Source organism: Tachypleus tridentatus, chromosome 12, assembly GCF_004210375.1.
Source record: "Tachypleus tridentatus isolate NWPU-2018 chromosome 12, ASM421037v1, whole genome shotgun sequence".
NCBI lineage: Eukaryota > Metazoa > Arthropoda > Merostomata > Xiphosura > Limulidae > Tachypleus > Tachypleus tridentatus.
In genome coordinates, this window is record NC_134836.1 from 38611918 (window position 1) to 38630965 (window position 19048).

The 19048-nt window shown below is 32.3% G+C and overlaps 1 protein-coding gene across 1 annotated transcript in view; it reads right to left on the reverse strand.

Moving 5' to 3' along the window:
* Positions 1 to 19048, reverse strand: part of LOC143235615 (uncharacterized) — a gene marked incomplete at its 5' end in the record, with an annotated part of 59804 nt that overhangs the window by 13428 nt on the left and 27328 nt on the right. Inside the window, 3 exons of the mRNA XM_076473849.1 lie at positions 4608 to 4741; positions 15018 to 15153; positions 16454 to 16659. Coding sequence (XP_076329964.1) covers positions 4608 to 4741; positions 15018 to 15153; positions 16454 to 16659 — 476 coding nt within the window. The remainder of the gene's footprint in view (positions 1 to 4607; positions 4742 to 15017; positions 15154 to 16453; positions 16660 to 19048) is intronic.

Sequence of the window (19048 nt, forward strand, 5' to 3'; positions counted from 1 at the left end):
ATCTTACGACTGAGTGTTATTTTTAAAAATAAGGCAGTCTTATCTTACGACTGAGTGTTATTTTTAAAAATAAGGCAGTCTTATCTTACGACTGAGTGTTATTTTTAAAAATAAGGCAGTCTTATCTTACGACTGAGTGTTATTTTTAAAAATAAGGCAGTCTTATCTTACAACTGAGTGTTATTTTTTAAAATAAGGCAGTCTTATCTTATGACTGAGTGTTATTTTTTAAAATAAGGCAGTCTTATCTTACGACTGAATGTTTTCGATGAAAATAATACATGATTGTCGGATAGTTCATATGATGGGGCAAAATGGGCTGTAATAATACGGTAAGCTCCAACATTGTTTTAATTTAACTTACTGAACCCTCTTATATACATGTATATTTAATATAATAGATTTTGCAGATTTAGCCTTTTCATGATTTTAAACATTTTTATGTTAAGTTTAACTTCCACCATTGGATAAAATTTATAATTTGTAAGTTTATTTTTCAAATTTGTTATCCTTTTTATTAAACACACATATATCCACATTATTACTAAATCAAATATACAAGTAAAGAAACTCCTACAAAGCTTAGCTAATTTGTGGGATACTCTTTAGTAACTATGAAAATTTATATCTATATATTTTTAAGTATCAATGAATTAGACAATAAAAGATGCAACTGACATTGCAAAGTCTATCATAATCATTTTTTTGAAACATTTATATTATAGTTGTAGCTAATGTGTTATGGATCATAACATGAAACATAATACTATATAGTGCTATTACAATATTATCACTAATAAACATTAAATACAGAATAAAAAATCAACTTAATGGCAATATCAATAAATTGCTATTCATTGAATGCTATTCAATTTGTCCATTAGCATCAGTCAGTAATCAGTCTTTTCCATTTTTTATTTAACACTGCAATTTTGTTTGTATTCCATGAATTTCTGGGAAGTTTATTCGTTATATATAGTAGTTTATATTTTTTACATAGTTATTAACATAATTTGAAATTGAATAATATTTATTTTCTAATGTTTTAGTATTATTATATGTATGATTTTTTGTATCTTATTATTTATACTGTAATAGGAAATTATAACTGTTATATTTTAATTTCTCTTAACTTTGTCATTTTATTTAAAATTATCAATTTAAAAATTATTTTTGTATACTACATAATTTTAATGTAATAGATCTTAATGTATAGCAGATCATATTTATATATTTAGTCCAACTAAAAATGTTACCAATAATTAGTCTTAAGTGTGTCTTAGCATTAAAATTTTCAATATACATACAATTATAGTCATAATACTACTTATTTTCTATAAATAAATATACATATTTTCTTAATGTTAACATTTTTAATATACATACAATTATAGTCATAACACTACTTATTTTCAATAGATAAATGTTCATATTTATCATTACATATTTAATCATGATACTGTAAAAAAACCTTTAGTAGCATCAATATATTCTGAGTGAATTAGCATAGATATTTTAATATTAATATAAACTTCCTTTATATTCATGCAAATACTTTATTTATGAAAATCAACTTGTAGGATTTTTTATCAGTTTCCAGATCAACATGAGTTACAGTTGAAGCTATATCATTTGCATTCTGATATATTTAATATTTAAACCTGTGCTTACAATATTATTAACATACAGATGAAATAGTATTGAACCCAAAATAGAACCTTGTGAAGTGCCAAATTTCATAGTCATTGGATCACTAATTATTTTCTCATTTCTTTTTACTGCAATCCTACTGCTCAAATAATTCATGAGCAATTATGTAGCTTTCCTCTCCTATCTATCATCTATAATTAATTTAGCAATATAATCTAATGTATTAAAAGTTCTACCTAAGTCAAAAATAACAGAAGTACTTACTGTTTGTATCTATTTGTAAATTTAAATCATTTGAAAAAATTCCAAGAGTTATGTGACTTCCATTTTGTATAAATCCAAACTAACATTTGTTCATTAGTTTTCAAATAAAATCCAACATTTTGTTATGTGAATACTTTTCATTTATTTTTCAATTACAAATAATATTGACTTTGGTGTATAATTATTGAACTAATTTTTTGTTCCTTATTCATGACTTATGAATAATTTTTATCATTGTTATTTTAAATCCATTAGGTATTTTTCTTCTTCACAGATTAATTTAATAAGCATGTTATGATCTTTGCTAGTAATTAATCTCTGATTTAATGCACGTTATCTGCATATCGTCAATTCCTGGCCCTTTATTAATATTCATTAAATTTACTTTATTAATAACTTCTTTTCTGTTACTGGTGAAAAATAAATTGTAATAATAAGTGAGAAAATGCTCTTAAGATAATTATTTCTATTTGTAATGTAGTTATTATAATTTTTCTTATTATGAATATTTTTAAAGTATTTATCTTATTTATAAATTCTTTATTGGAATCGATTACTAAATCTGTGATACTTATATTTGTAATCATAAAATTTCACTTTAATTTTGCATCAAGTAATTCATCACTGACACAATTATCTATTCACTCATTAATTCATTTCTAAGTTTCCTCCATATTACTCTGAATATTATAAAATTTTGTCATGTGGTGATTCTTTTCCTTATAAAATGTTGTAGATTATTTTTGCTTCATTTATTCCATCCTTCTGACACTTAACTTATGCCATAAATAATCTTTTCCTCTTAAACTCTTTAAAATATCAGAATTTATACTGGGCTTATGCTGTGTATTCATCTTTTTATTTTTGTCTCAAACATATTTTTCCTTGAGTTTCACTTAACACAAAAAACAATTTTTGTACATAACCTCAGGTTATTTTAGGATTAAAAATTTTTATAACTACAGTTTTTATATCACCCATAACATAATTTATTTTGACTTAACTAATCTCTAAATGTTATTTACATTTCTCTTCATAGATTTTTTATTGTATTTAAATTACTTTTAAACTTACCAGTATCATCCTATGAGGTAATCTTTTTTTCATGATCACATAATTTTTTACATTAAAGCCTGTAAGTTTGATATATACATTACCTAAATATGATTTAAAGAACCTTTCACTTCATCATTCTGTTATTCTTTTAACACTTATATTTTACCGAAATCTGTCAAAGTATAAAATATTTTGATAGTCATTTATTGAGTTACTGTTTTCTTTTTTTTTAATATTAATATTTATATCACCAAGATGCACTATAGGTTTGCAGTTTTTAATTCACTTATAATTTTACCAGTAAAGCGTAATGGTAATAATTATAATTAGGAGGTTTTTAAACTGGAGGTAATAACACTTTATAGTCATCCATCTCAATAGCTAATGATAATACTTCTAAATCTTTCAATCTTAATTTTACTATTTATAGAGACTTTTGAAATTTCTTCTCCTTCATAACTTTTATATTTATCAATTTTTAAATATCTTTCTAGGTTATAATTTTGGATTTCAAGCTCTTTCAACGATTTCTCTTATTATTAAAATATCTAACAATTTCAAAGTTTCACCAGACTCTACAAAAATCATCCCAAATATTATTAATATTTATACATAGAAAATTGAAAACATCACCTCCAGTGTATTATAATTCACTCTTAACATAATTTATACTATTTATTTTTTCACAGTTAATAGAACTATATTCCTGATTTTCCAGACTATATCCATAGACTAAACAAAAAAAACAAAACAGTGTTAAAGTATAACTTTCACATTCTTATCCAATTTGAACTTTATTAAATGATCACTTTTTGATTTCCATGTAAACACATTACCATTTGCTGTCCATACAAATTTGTGGTTTTTCTTTTAGATTTTTAGTAATATTCTAGTCTTCCAAGATAATTCTTCATTAATAACTTCTCATTTATGAAAACTGTTTCTTCTTCCATATTCTATTGAATTAAACATTGTTTAACCACTTTCCTTTTGTTTCTCAACCACTGCTCTTTACCAAATACACTTTTGAGTTTAACTATTATAGGTGCTATCTTTTGCTATTATGGATAGATACTCCATGAGCTGTTTTATTATATATTTTTTTTTATAATCTGGTACATTAAACTCTTGAGACACCCTGTGTAGAATACTTTTTAAATTCTCGTTATGTTGTTTATTTATTCATACCATTTCACATGATTAACTCTGATCAGTATTTTTGAAGTTACTGTTTAAAGTATTATCAACCTTCAGATTTTCCACATATTTTAACATCTTCGATCTTCTGCGTGTTTTATTCATGTTAGTAATTTGATAACAGAAAGCTAACGGAAACTTTTTATTTACATCCATTTTTACTTCATCTAATTCATTTTATAGTACACTTTTCTTTGTTTTTTTACCTATATTTAGTAAAAAGAAATTATCATTAGATTCTATAAATAAATAAATCATTTCCAAACTCTTTACGATTTTCTCCTGGCCTCCAGTTTCACTTTTAATAGTCTTTAGCGGATGAATTGTTTTAATTGCATTATTATTTACTTGTCTGCGTTGGTACTGGTTTTCATAGCAGGTTTTCCAATACTGACCAAGTAAAAGTTGATAATAAAAGAGTAGAAAAAAAATAAAAACACCTCTTTTCTGTTGATAAACCAGTGAATATCAGATGATGGTCGAGATGGAAGTGATATGCATGTGATGTTTACGTAATCGCCAACGTCGTACTTTGGTTGTATGCCTTCGATGGTAGGGCCCTCTTGTGGTATAACTACAAACAATAAAACAATATTTTCGACTAAAGAACGTGTGCTTTGAGAAGCAATAAAATTATCACAAACGTTTTCTATATACATCATCACATAAATACGTATAAGATAATAATACATAATGTAAGTTTTATTTTTTAAATTATCCATTTTACATAACTGAAGGGATCAAATGCAGTATTAATGGTATTTTGTGTAAAATTTATATATTTATTACAGGAACCCTGCAACCTACGATGTCATTCGTTACAAGCAGTTGAGCACATATAGTTTAAAACATACATTTAAAAAGTCAGTGGCGTAGACGATTATGAAGCCCTCAAGTGGCACAACGTCTGCAAACTTACAATGTCAAAAATCGGGATTCGATATCCGTGGTGGGCAGAGTACAGGTAGCCTTTTGTTTAGCTTTGTGCTTAATCATAAACAACAACATAAACGATTATGAAATACGATTCGCTATGTGATCGAACTCAGTAGCAAGACTGTTGGCTTATAATACTAAAAATTGGATTTCGGCCACAAGGAACAGAACACAGGCAGCTTTGAGCTTAACAGTAAACAAAGAAACGAGTTTACTGCCTATGATATTTGGAATCGTACAGCAAATACAGGAGATTACTTAAACCGAAGTGTTATTTGTATTATCCCTCTTTCATAAGATAAATGTTTTAATTAAAAATACGAAACGTATTAGATTTATCTCTATGCCTTTCTTTTAACCAGTGTAATTTGAATTTCACTCTATTAAATATATTTTATGTGAATTGTCATAGTAGCTAATAGATGGCGCTTTTAAATAATGTGGTTTATTTTTATTTGTTACCGAAAGCAGTCTTGGTGACGTAAACTTACACTTAGACACGGAAAGCCAGTGGAATATTGGAAACAAATAGTCCTAAAATTATCATAAAAATAAGAAAACTGCAGGTGTATCCTTCCAGTTTGGTTTAATTTGAACATTAAGGCTTGACATTAGAGGTGTCTAAACTTGTAATTTTCAAATGACTGCCATGTACACGTGTGCTCGCGCACACACAATATGCACTTTCATTCTCTATATCTTAACTATAACCAAGTGCTGAAAAAAATAAGATAGTAGTTGCAATAAAAACACTTAAATGCATGCAAGATGGAAAGTTGAAAAAATTTACAGTGTATATGTTTTTCTACATAGTAACATCGTCGAAGGGAAACATACATCGATACGTATTTTACACTCAAGACTAAGGCAGATAGATGTTTAAATCAAATATTGTTGAGTTTCATTCCCTTTGTTATTCGTAATAGCGTCAGTCTACTGACTGTAGGGAATATAATAAAAGAACAAGTGTAGATGGCTTTGTTGAATATATTGTAAATCCATGGTTTATTTGTTACACAATAAGCCATCTGTACTGTGTCCATCACGGTTATAAACCCTCAAGCCCATGATAAAATTAATCATAATATTTCTCTATTATTTTATTATCGTAATGAGCCCGATAGAGTCAGGTGATTAGGGCGATCGAGACCTACTCTGAGGGTCGCGAATTCGAACCCCGTCACACTGAACATGGTCGCCTCTTTCAGGCGTGGGGGCGTTATAACGTAACGGTCAATCCCACTATTTGTTGGTAAACGAGTAGCCCAAGAGTTGGTGGTGGGTGGTGATGACTAGCTGCCTTTCCTTTAGCCTTACATTGCTAAATTAGGGACGGCTAGCGCAGATAGCCTTTGTGTAGCTGTGAGCGAAATTCAAAACCAAACCCTTCTATGTGTCTTGTTAGTTCAGTCTTACACATACACGTAACAACAGAGTATTTTCGTTATTTCAAACAAGAGTTTGGGATCCCTTGAGAAATTATTTGTAAAAACTTAAAGTAGTTTGGAATTAATAATTTTTAACCATCAAAGTGAACATATCTCTTTCGGCAAAGCTATGAATGAACCGAACATTTCCACATAAGCATCAATCATTCTTTACTGAAGTGCTTTCTGTTTTGTTTTTTTTACTAGATTATTTGTAAAATCGGGTTTATTATTTTTTTAAAGTAAAAGTAGCAAATCCAACTGAAATGTCAGGTACAAGCGCAGAATATTATGTAACGTTGCTGTGCGTTTATCAGAGAAGACGTTGCAGAAAGGAGCACATTTGTTGACTGTTTCTGGCTCAAGGAGTAAGAGGACTTGTCATCATGTTGCCCATTTTTTGTACATTCCTTTATTTACCCAATGAATGTATAAAGCTACAGTTCCATTAGACGGCGGAAACCAGTGTTGGGAGAAAGGTTTTGACACATCAAAGAAGATAACACAAACACTACACGTTCACGCCACTTTATGTATGTGGAACACAGAAGTTGTCGCTCAGTCACTCTGAGCTTTGTGATGTGTGAAAATTTCGAGTGGTTTTTATATATTTTTATTAGAATGTGAGCCTGTATGAATACCGAATAGACGATTCAACTGTTCGCTTTGTAAACTATAGCGGCTGGAGTTCCTCTGTTACCATACAAATTACTCCTGCCTTCGATATTACTTCATAGCAATTTTTATTTTATCTCCTCCTGAAATAGTTTTGCGGATATTACTATTCGGAAAAACTTTAACGCAAGAACTCCCATCCTTCCGTGTACTCTGACATTTCATTCCTGTACTCGAATCTTGTTGTGAAAATGTATTTTTCCAATGCACATGGAGTGGGCATGGCTTAGTGGTCATCGCATTGCTGACGATCGAAGGTCCAAGGTTTGAGAAGTAATGCCACTGACGACTCTCTGCACTTTCAGCTGATATAGACACGATATACAAATTGTTGTTATTTGTTATTAAGCAAAAAGCTACACAAAGGCATCGAAAGCCGGTTTCTAGCAGTGTAAGTCCGTAAACATATTACTGCCACTGGAAAGAGGGACGACACTGGGAAGAGGGACGATGCAAAATTGATGGTTAATTCCGCTTTTCACTTCAAAAAAACGAAGAGGGTGCTTGTTGCGGCAAAAGGGCTGCCTAGCTTCCCTCACTCTGGTCAGTAGTTTAAAAGTAGGATCGGCTATGCCGAACCTTAGAGATCTCTAATCTGGCTTCATATATCTAAGTACGCATAAAATTCGTTCAAGCTGAAAGTCTCAATTCCGTTTAAAGAAATGTAAACATTTCTCGGTGAAATATTACGAAATTCTATCAACAAAATTTATGGCTCCTCAATCTGAGTTATTATTTATGACTCCTCGATCTGAGCTATTATTTATGATTCTTCAATCTGAGCTATTATTTATGACTCTTCAATCTGAGCTATTATTTAAAAGGAAAAAAAAATTCTTGGATGAAATTTAAAGCTTGACTATAAGCTTAATGATACCACAAAATATAATCCACAGCGTTTTAAGAACTCTGATTTTTTTGACTGAGAACTGTAAAATATGTAAATCTCCTATGAGTAACTGAAGGCAGAGAGAGCAAAAACAGATAATGGAAATAATGTTTTGTTTTGAATTGAGCACAAAGCTACACAATGGGCTATCTGTGCTCTGTCCACCACGGGTATCAAAACCCGGATTTTAGCGTTGTAAGTCCGCAAACATACCGCTGAGCCACTGGAAATAAAGGAAGATAAATTCATTACTCAGCCATAACAATATTATGAATGTCATCTAATAGCAAAACTACACAAATTATTGTTTTGAAGTAACTTGAGTTGCAAAAGAATTCTTAAGATCGCTTACAGGCTAATATTCTATGTAGATATTTATAAAATGCTGTTTTGTAACTATCAAGAAAAATCTGATTTATGATAATGCGTGGAACGCTACGAAGTTTCTAAATCAGTAAACATAAAATAACAAGGGTTTACTGAAGCTACTTTCTTACGGAAATGTCTCGGTGAAGGTTTCGAAAATTTTAAGATAATTACAAATTTAAAGAAGATTTACACATCTGTTATAATTTCCTGATATTTAAGTTGCCTTCCATCAACTATCAAGAGTTTTAACAGTATGATATTCTATAAATATATTATGAACTTCCATGAAAAGCCATGAATACCTTTCCCGTCACAATTGTAGAATCTGTAATTAGAAACACGTGCTTTGATTGATGACGAAAGAAATTACATGAAAAAGCTGAAAGTTTTCACGAGACATTTCCTTATTATTCATGAACACCATCGACTTACAATTGCGCGCTGTGGTTCAGTCAACCGAGAAAATATTTACATTTAAAATACAAGAAATTTGAATCTTTCATACATAAGTGGCAACTGTTTATTGAAAGTCGGACATTATACGTGCGCTAAAAGAGATAGAAAGAGTTTTTTTTTTTCATATCTAATTTAATTTATATACTCCCTTTACCTAAGGCCTGACATGTCCAGGTAGTTAATTAAGACACTCGACTCGTAATCTGAGGATCGTGAGTTTGAATCCCCGTCACACCGAACATGCTCGCCTTCTCAGCCGTGGGGGCGTTATAATGTAATGGCCAATCCCACTATTCGTTGGTAAAAGAGGAGCCCAAAATTTGGCGGTGGATGGTGATTACTAGCTGCCTTCTCTCTAGTCTCACACTGCTAAATTAGGGACGGCTGGCGCAGAAAGCCCTCGTGTAGCTTTGCGTGAAATTTAAACCAAACCCTTTGACTAAAGTAATAGCGATCATGAGATACAAACTAAATTTTAGGTTTGTTCAAACGTTTTACGCAAAGTTACAGTAGGTTTGTTTGCGCATGACTGTCCTTAAGTTTGAACTGATAAACCAGATGAGAGATAGACAGTTAACAACTTCTATTGCTAACTCTTGAAGTTTGTTGCCTGAACAAAAAGTGGGATTTAACCTTCAATTTTATAGCGTACGCAGGCTTAAAGATGTGAATTGCGGTCTTACTGTAACAGAATTCGAACCGTAAATCCTTGAATTCACAGTCCAGGCATACTAACCACTAGGTTCTTTAACGTCCGTGGTAAGAAAGCAGACAAGAAATGTTTATCACCTTAAATTATCGCTAATTTTGAATACCCAATGAACTAATAAAGATTGAAGATTTTATAAAACTCTAATAGTAACGCAACTGGTTTAGTGAACATGAAAATAGTTGAAAATGTACTATAACAGTTTTTCTTTGTGCTGTTCCCCACGAAGATGTGTATGGTCACAAGGCATTTTGTAATGACTTAGTCTTAAATCGTACTTTCTCTTTACATTATACACATTCAATTATACAGCTTATTAAATGGGCAGTTTTACACTAGTAATTATTCATCGTTGCAACTTGCCTAGTTATTGCGTATTTAAAATAACATAAGAATGAAGTCGTACGTTATAAACCAATATGAATTATTCTGTACTTTATTAATGTCTCTCAAACTTCATTGTTTCAAAAGTATTAACTACAGAAATTACTTTGAATCGTCTAAAACATTTGGTCTTGAGAATAAATCCAACATATAAAATGAAAGGAAAGATACCAAAGGAGGACTCTTCGAATGAAAAGTACGGTAAAAAAACACACTTAAATCAGAAAATAGTGACAACTCTTGAAGTTCTATCTTTTAAAAGAGGCCTTGTTTTTGTTTGTTTGTTTGAAGTTAAGTACAAAGCTACACAATGGGCTATGTGTGTTCTGCCCACTACGAGTATGGAAACCCGATGTTTAGTGTTGCAAGTCCTCAGACATACCACTATGCCACTAGGGGGCCTTGTTTTTGCTTGTTTGAAGTTAAGTACAAAGCTACACAATGGGCTCTGTGTTCTGCCCACTACGTGTTTAGTGTTGCAAGTCCTCAGACATACCACTATGCCACTAGGGGGCCTTGTTTTTGCTTGTTTGAAGTTAAGTACAAAGCTACACAATGGGCTCTGTGTTCTGCCCACTACGAGTATGGAAACCCGGTGTTTAGTGTTGCAAGTCCTCAGACATACTACTATGCCACTAGGGGCAAAAAAACAAAGGTTTTCAGAAGACGACTCAATAAGGATTTTATGAAATCTACAATGAAGTAGTAATCTGTACTTTATTTCTTAAATATTCTCGAATATTTTCCAAGTAAATTTGGAATTCATTTTTAAACGCGAAATATCAAAGACAACACTTTTCTTTTTATATTAGTTTTATCGAAGACAGATTATGTTCATGTTAGAGTACTGATCGAGTTTAAGACAAACACATGACAACGATTTCGTATTATATTAATGGAAAGTTTTTATCTTTATGATTGATTTCTCTCTTTAATATAAATACGTATTTCCGACTACGTTAAAACAAACGTGAAGTTTTGTTTCCATGGTGACAAACATTCGAAAACAGAAGGGAAAGACGGCGTGATTTTTTTAAACGTCTATTAAAGTACGAAGTTCGAACGTATGTAGCTTTATTTTAACATTTGTGAAAAGTTACACAAGGGTTACTTGTTCCTCATTTGAAAGGTTACTCAAGGGTACCTGTTCCTCATTTTGAAGTGATAAAGTTACAGAAAATGCAAATAGTAAATAGCACCAAATGCCAATTGATCGAACTAGACTTATCACTCTAGTAAAGGTTTTCCAGTTTGAGCAGCACCTTTATTTCATGTGTTAAACAGACTGGGCAGAGAAAGTGAATCACCTACGGTTTGTTCTGTGCTGTGTTACAGGTCTCGGGAAGTACATGTGCAGAAGAGTTTGTTTGTTTTGGAATTTCGCACAAAGCTACTCGAGGGCTATCTGTGCTAGCCGTCCCTAATTTAGCAGTGTAAGACTAGAGGGAAGGCAGCTAGTCATCACCACCCACCGCAAACTCTTGGGCTACTCATTTACCAACGAATAGTGGGATTGATCGAACCATTATAAAAAACCCACGGCTGAAAGGGCGAGCATTAGTTTCAAAGTAACCTTGATAATAATGTAATTTTAAAGAGATTATCGCAAAAATTTATCGTTTATTTATCGTTGGTAAAAGAGTTGCTTTCCCTTTAGTCTTACACTGCTAAATTAGGGACGGCTAGCGCAGATAGCCCTCGTGTAGCATTGCGCGAAATTCAAAAACAAACACCTGATAATGTACAGAACGTCGATGCGCGAAATTCAAAAACAAATACCAGATAATGTACAGAACGTCGATGAAGTCTATGTGGCAACAAAGGTAGCATTGAGTAGTTATAGATAGATTTTATAATTAGGCACTTTCAAAAATGTAAAGAGTATGGATACTTTCCTATTTTCTAATATAGAAAATGATATTAGCTTCCGACGAAAGTAAACTAACTACCTGCATAGATCGCAACTAAAAATGAGCCAGCTTATACAATTAGTTAATTAACTATTCTGTTCTTACGTTCTTACAATTATTAAAATGCATTGTTTTTTTCAGTTAAACAACTTCGTGGTATGTGAAATTTCGAGCCGTAATTCAAATAATATCTCATGAGTTTGGCGGGTTTAGGAGATATAGGCTAGTCTTCAATCGTATATTTTAAGCTCAAATGTAAAATAATCTTTCGATAAAAATATATAAATACAAATATTAGAAATCATAGACTAATGTATTAAACATAATAAGCAATATTGTTATTAAGAGCTGCATGAAAGAAAAATATTATATTTTGCTATTTTAATGAAGCTGACAGTACATATTTTATTGTTGAATAAATACATTGCGTAACCTTTTAATTCTCGAACAGTATTTTGTATTTCTGGCATTGTTATATATGATGATTTATTCCAGACGGGCCCCTAATTTATTATGTTACGTATTATAAATTATCTTGAAGGATTCTCCGATTTATTATGTTACGTACGTTATGTATTACGATTTCAAGTAGCTGGAAATTGTAATTTTAATTTAGAAGTTAATTAAATATTAATACTTATCATATTTATGATATCGGTCAACAAGAGTAATACACTTTTGTTTCTTGACACAAATATGTTTTAATGTAGAAACAATAATACAATTTATAATACCGTTTATTACAAATAATCATTTATATACAAAAATTGTACAAATTTATAATACCGTTTATTACAAATAATCATTTATATACAAAAATTGTACAAACTCGTAAACAATATCCAGTTTTCTATCTGGCCTGAAAATTAATCTTTTTTGGATGGTCGATGTTCACGAGGCGCACATTACTTTTATGTTCATACATAGACATACTTTACTTAAAGGGAATATCAACTAGCTCTATTCTTGTTTGGCCGAACGCGGTTTACAAGCTCATTTTTTACCGAGGAAGATGTCTAATGTCCTCTTAGAAATAATAACATCCGAAGTTTAACTCTCTGAAGTTGAACGCTTCGTAATATTCGAAATCTATAAACTTCCTAGTCAAATTCTGTAGTTTTCCGATTAATAAGCATTAATGACAATTATAGCTTCGGAAGCTTATAGTATACTGACTGTAGATGACCAATAGTATTCTGTCTTTTGGCGCGTTGGTTTTATATAGTTTAAAGCGAGATTCTCGAATTTCTAACAATGCTAGAAAACACGCTAACGTTTGCGTAAAACAAATATTGTTGATTCTTACTCTCAAGAACCTTCTACAAATTTAGAGAACTGGCGGGACTTGCGCAATACATACCAACAATATACGTCACATGCAGCAAACTGAAACAAAAGTATGTATTAAAATAAACACATCACGATAAATCTGTTACAGCAGTTAGATATTTAATATCAGAAAGATGGGAAGTCTCTGTGTAATAACGTTTTTAAAGTTTGTTCGTGAAGCTTGTAGGAGACTATGGGAGCCCGCAGGAGTATTTGCTCCTACTTACATTTCACAAAACAAATTGCACGTATTATGATGTAAACTTAACATCGTAGTTAAACTAAAATATGTTTAGTATTTTTTTATTAAAACTATAAATGTATATTTGCGTTTAAGCACACATAGCACATATTCTTTTAGTCTATTGATTTGCACTGTAAAATGTTGATCCCCTACATATACAACCCTCCCTAAAAATCCTTATATGGACCCCATAGAGATAGTTGTCGTTAAGTATTAATCAGAGGAAGGCAGTCAACTGACAGCAATAATTACAGTAATGTTTTTGTTTGTTTTAGAATTTTGCACAAAACTACACGAGGGCTATCTTCGCTAGCCGTCTATAATTTAGCAGGGTAAGATTAGAGGGAAGTCAGCTTGTCATCACCACCCATTGCCAACTCTTGGGATACTCTTTTACCAACAAATACTGGGATTGGCAAGAATATTATAACGCCTCTACTGCTGAATGAACTATTATATTTAGGGAAACGAGGATTCGAATCTGCGACCCTCAGACTACAAGTCAAGCGCCCTATTTACCTGGCCATGCCGGGCCCTAACTGCAGCCATAAGGTCGAATAACAGGATTAATGCTTTAGTGTTGCGCAAGCACAACTAAAATTGCAGAACGTGTTCAGTTAGGTCAAACGACTCAGTAGTGTGTATTCGTGCTTGTTACTACGAGTTCACACAAACTGCTATATGGTATCAGTGTTCAATGTATATTATTCATTGCAGTGATTATTATACAGAAAACGTGACTGTTCCCTGTAGCCTTGGTCAATATTTTTCACGGAGACAACAGTATTTTCACTACTGTACACTTCATATATTTAACTTGCACGTGACTGCCACGACTTCAATTTAGTTATACAGGGTGGCCCGTAAATCCCTACCCATCCATATGTTATTATACTATATTCAATTACGCATGCATTATAAATTTGTTTCTTTTTTTTCAGAGAAATATGGCTGATGTAAGCCCGTTTACACTTGAAAATGTCTCACAGAACATGGCGTCGCATAATATGCAGCGAGAATGAGGGACAGCACACAGATACACTGGATACATAAGATATATGGATGGGTAAGGACTTACGGGCCACTCTGTAATATTAACGGTTAATTTTAAACAGTCATGTTAAAGATAAAATCATGGAACGTGTAAAATATTTTAAGCAACTGATAGTCAGTAAATTTTCGGGTTAGAAAATGTCTCATAATATCAGGATTTGCACAAAGCAATAAATATTCAGTTACATAAATACACACTCATTTATCATTTTTCAAAGACTTCAATTTGTCAAAGTGCTTGCGTCACTGTGTAACGTTCTAAAACCAGCGTATGCTAATTGTATTCTAGTTAATATTTCTGAGTTAATATACATACTGTCAGTAAAATAATGGCAAACGATCAGACCATTTTCATAATTGAAGTTACTGTTTTAGAGCGTTGATACAGAATTTTGGTAAAACAAATATTAAGCAAAAATACTCACACAAGAATACATTTAAAACATTAAGTATTGACGTATTCACTTACCATACACTTTCATTTCTTTCTCGGCCATAATTGTTTGAAACGAAGGGGCTTCAGCTGATGCTTCACATCTATAAATACCTTCAGAATTAACGTCTGTTGTCTTCAGAAACACGTGACCTCCACGTGACTTGTTCAACTGAAATATTAAACTGTATCTTTCAGTACTGCGGGAACCCCAGCAAAGCAGTAACTGAGTCAGTGTACAAGTTCCAGGCTATGTAAACAAGTTGATTAAATAACACAAGTATTTGCTTATTAAAAATAAGCTGTTGTCATTATTAGTGTTATATATACTACTGACGAATTAGTCTGGTCTTTATTTTATGAAAAATCGATATTTTCCCGTTATAATTATACAATTTCTCTAACGTCATTTTTGAGCTAAAGTATTTTTTACTCAATATCGTGGAAAACGTTTTTCTATAAATATTAAATAACTACGAAATATTCATGAATATAGCACAGTAACTTAGCATAATGGGAACAATTTTAGTAAATTAAACGCACATGCTATTCCTTGCATTACATTTTATGCCTTATTATTCTCCTAGGAGGCTCAGCGGTAAGTTTAAGGGCTTATAACGCTAAAATTGAGGATTCGATCCTCGTGACGACACAGCGCATAAATCTATTGTGTAGTTTTGCACTTAAAACATACAAATTCTTCTTTGACAATACATTCACAGAAAAAGTAGTTTCAAACCTATAGTTATTGATGAAAAAACCTATTCATAACTACATAATCTAGTTTTAAAATATTTCGAAAAAGTAATTCTAATCTAGTGTCAAAATCAGGCCAGACTAGTGTAATTTGTCTTACTAATCACAGTTTACAAGGACAATAAATAAGATTTACTTTTCATGTGGAATATTAACATATTGCTGATAAGTTATCGTATCTGCTGGAAAGTGTGAGAAGATTAAATGAACATTTTCATTTGTGTGAAGACGATAAAATTTGAACGTTGAAGTTCATGGTGAGGATGGAAAAAAATATTACTTTTTAAAAGTAAATCAAATGTGAAATCGATAGTTTTTAAGCTGATATAATTTTACAGTAAATAAAGCTACAAACTGGGATAATGCTGTGATAAATGATGATAAAACGGGCTATAATTTTTCGCACATTGAATTTTTTCTAGTTTTATTACATTTCTGATGTAAAAATACTGTTCAATATCTATGGTCTTCTGGTATTCTACGTCGATATGTCAAAGTCGTAACAAAATATACTTTCGATTAACTCGAGAAACAACACATAAAAATATGTTGTAAAAATAATACAGGCGTTTCAGTACGAAAAAAAAATCAAATATTTGATCTGCTAAGGTTTTATTTCTAGTTGTGCCCGTATTGAATTTATCCGATAACCATTATGGTACATTGACATGGTGAAAAGAAAGAGACACTCCTTGGCACTCACGTAATGTACTTACATCTACGTACACCCCTGGAAGGTTGTATATTTGACCAGGAGGACTATCACGTGGAACATAGCGATAGAACTCAGTTTCATTTTTGTACCATTTCACAGCATACAGGATGTCATTTTCTAAATCGTAGGTACAGTTAAGCCATGTTGGCTTGCCACTTATCACCATTTTGGGCACCTGTAGATTAACAAGCTGAAGGCATTGAATTCCTGAAACAAACATAAAAATTAGTTCAGGTATCTTAAGCGTATTTGTTCCTTTATTAAGCCCAACAAATATTCAAGAAGAATTTGAAGTGATGTAAAAGAATGGATAGGAGAGAAAACTAGCTATGTAACAAATACGAAGAGACTTCAAGTGTGAAAACAGCAAACAATTACAACAACATCAATATGAAAGTTATAAAAGGTATTTCTTTACAGGAGTTGTTTTTGGCTTAAACACGTTCAATAATATTCCCATATACTTATTTCATGAGTTTGACTGTGCTTGATCAACAACAGTTAACTTGACTCATTTTAGCTAACAACAAGTAACTCTTTTATGTAGACTTTCACTTGAATGCAGATAAAGAAAACACAAATACAAAAACAAAGGTGCACCACGCCAAACTTCAGATTTTTACCAATTACCATTGTCTTGTTAAAACTATACCACGTTTGTTTGTTTTTGAACTGGTTGTTACCTTTTTGACGCAGACACCCCTGTAATTCTGTGTGCGGACGGTAGAGTTTAGCTTTTGGACGGGCTAACGTTGTGGTATGCAGACAAACCATGTTTTATACTATATATATAGTGGCACGACTTTTTGTTTAATTACCACACTGTCATGGAGGCAACGTGTGATCTACGGTCATTGTCATTATCTTATCCTACTTACCTTAACCTTTTGTTCTATTGATAGACGACGTCTTTTGTCCTCGAGGATTATTTTAATGTATTTTGGGTCTAGCTTAAAATTACTTAGAACTGAAATATTCACTGGTGGCCTAAGGAGAACATGAACTGAATCAGAGCTGATTAATGTTATGAACAGAGGTCACGAGGTCACACTGTCCTCTGCAAAAAGAAACTAATCTGATGTTTAAAATACAGGCGCTTTTCTTGTATCAGTTTTGCTCCCAGGAACCAGTCGTGCACAAAGAATAACTTTCGAAATTCGATCAGTGCTCTCGTGTTGAGGAAATCCATCTCATGGGAAGAAAAACTCGTAGTGAGGACTGTCCACCGTCGCACGTGGATACGTGCTCAGTTTTCAACGATTTTGTGTTTATAACGAATATAGATTTTGTTAATTTTATTTAAAGTATCTAAGTTTTTGAATATTCTCACAAGGAAACTTAGGCAATTTAAGCCGATCTGCAGCTGTTCGCGAGCATTTCTATCAGATAAACGTGTCGGGAAATCGTTTTGAACTGAAAATTGTTATCTGAGCTAGCTGTCCCTAATTTAGCAGTGTAAGACTAGAGGGAAGGCAGTTAGTCACCACCACCCGCCGCCAACTTTTGGGCTACTCTTTTACCAACGAATAGTGGGATTGACCGATATATTATAACGCTCACATGGCTGAAAGGGCGAACATATTTGGTGTATTGTATCACATTTTGAGTAATATTGTATAAGAAACGTACATTCATGCACGTTTGTGAGCGCCAACCTTTATACAACGTTACAAAGAGATTTCTTAATACTGGCCCGGCATGAGGGTAATTTGAGGGTCGCGGGTTCGAATCCCCGTCATATCAAACATGCTCGCTCTTTCAGTCGTTATAATGGGGGCGTTACAATGTGACGGTCAATCCTCTTTTCGTTGGTAAAAGAGTAGCTGAAGAGTTTGCAGTGGGTGGTGATGACTAACTGCCTTCCCTCTAGTCTTACACTACTTAGTTAGGGACGGCTAGCGCAGATAACCCTTATGTAGCTTTGCGCGAAATTCAAAGCAAACTAAACCTTCTTTATGCTTAGGGTGATGTAGATTAAGGTTTATTAGCAACTCTACATGTAGCTAGTTGATGAACTGTTTTAATTCACTTACCTAATGCTATCCAGACTTGCACTGACATGTGAACATTGCACTTGACTTTTCCAGGAGTGGTTTAGTTTCGAAGTCATAACTGTGCTAGAAAAATAAATCTGAGAAAAAGTCATATAAACAGTCTTGTCAATATGTCACTAATTTTGAGTACTTGTCTCCACTTTCAACGTGAGTAGGTTACAAGGTTAGTTCAAGATGTTTGGACAAACGCTAAGAGATTACAAATCTCGGTCTTGTCTGTTTTTTTTTTTTTGTAGCTTAAGCACAAAGCTACACAATGGGCTATCTGTGTTCTGCTCACCACGGGTCTCAAAACCCGATTATTAGTAAGGGAGGGGATTTTTGTCTGTACCAAACGTATACATTTTTTATTGTTTTCGAAAGTTTCACAAAACTTTCGCTAGTTATTAGACTGGTTAAATTTATATATTCTTACTGATCACAAAACTTTCGCTAGTTATTAAATCTATATATTCTTACTGATCACAAAACTTTCGCTAGTTATTAGACTGGTTAAATCTATATATTCTTACTGATCACAAAACTTTCGCTAGTTATTAGAC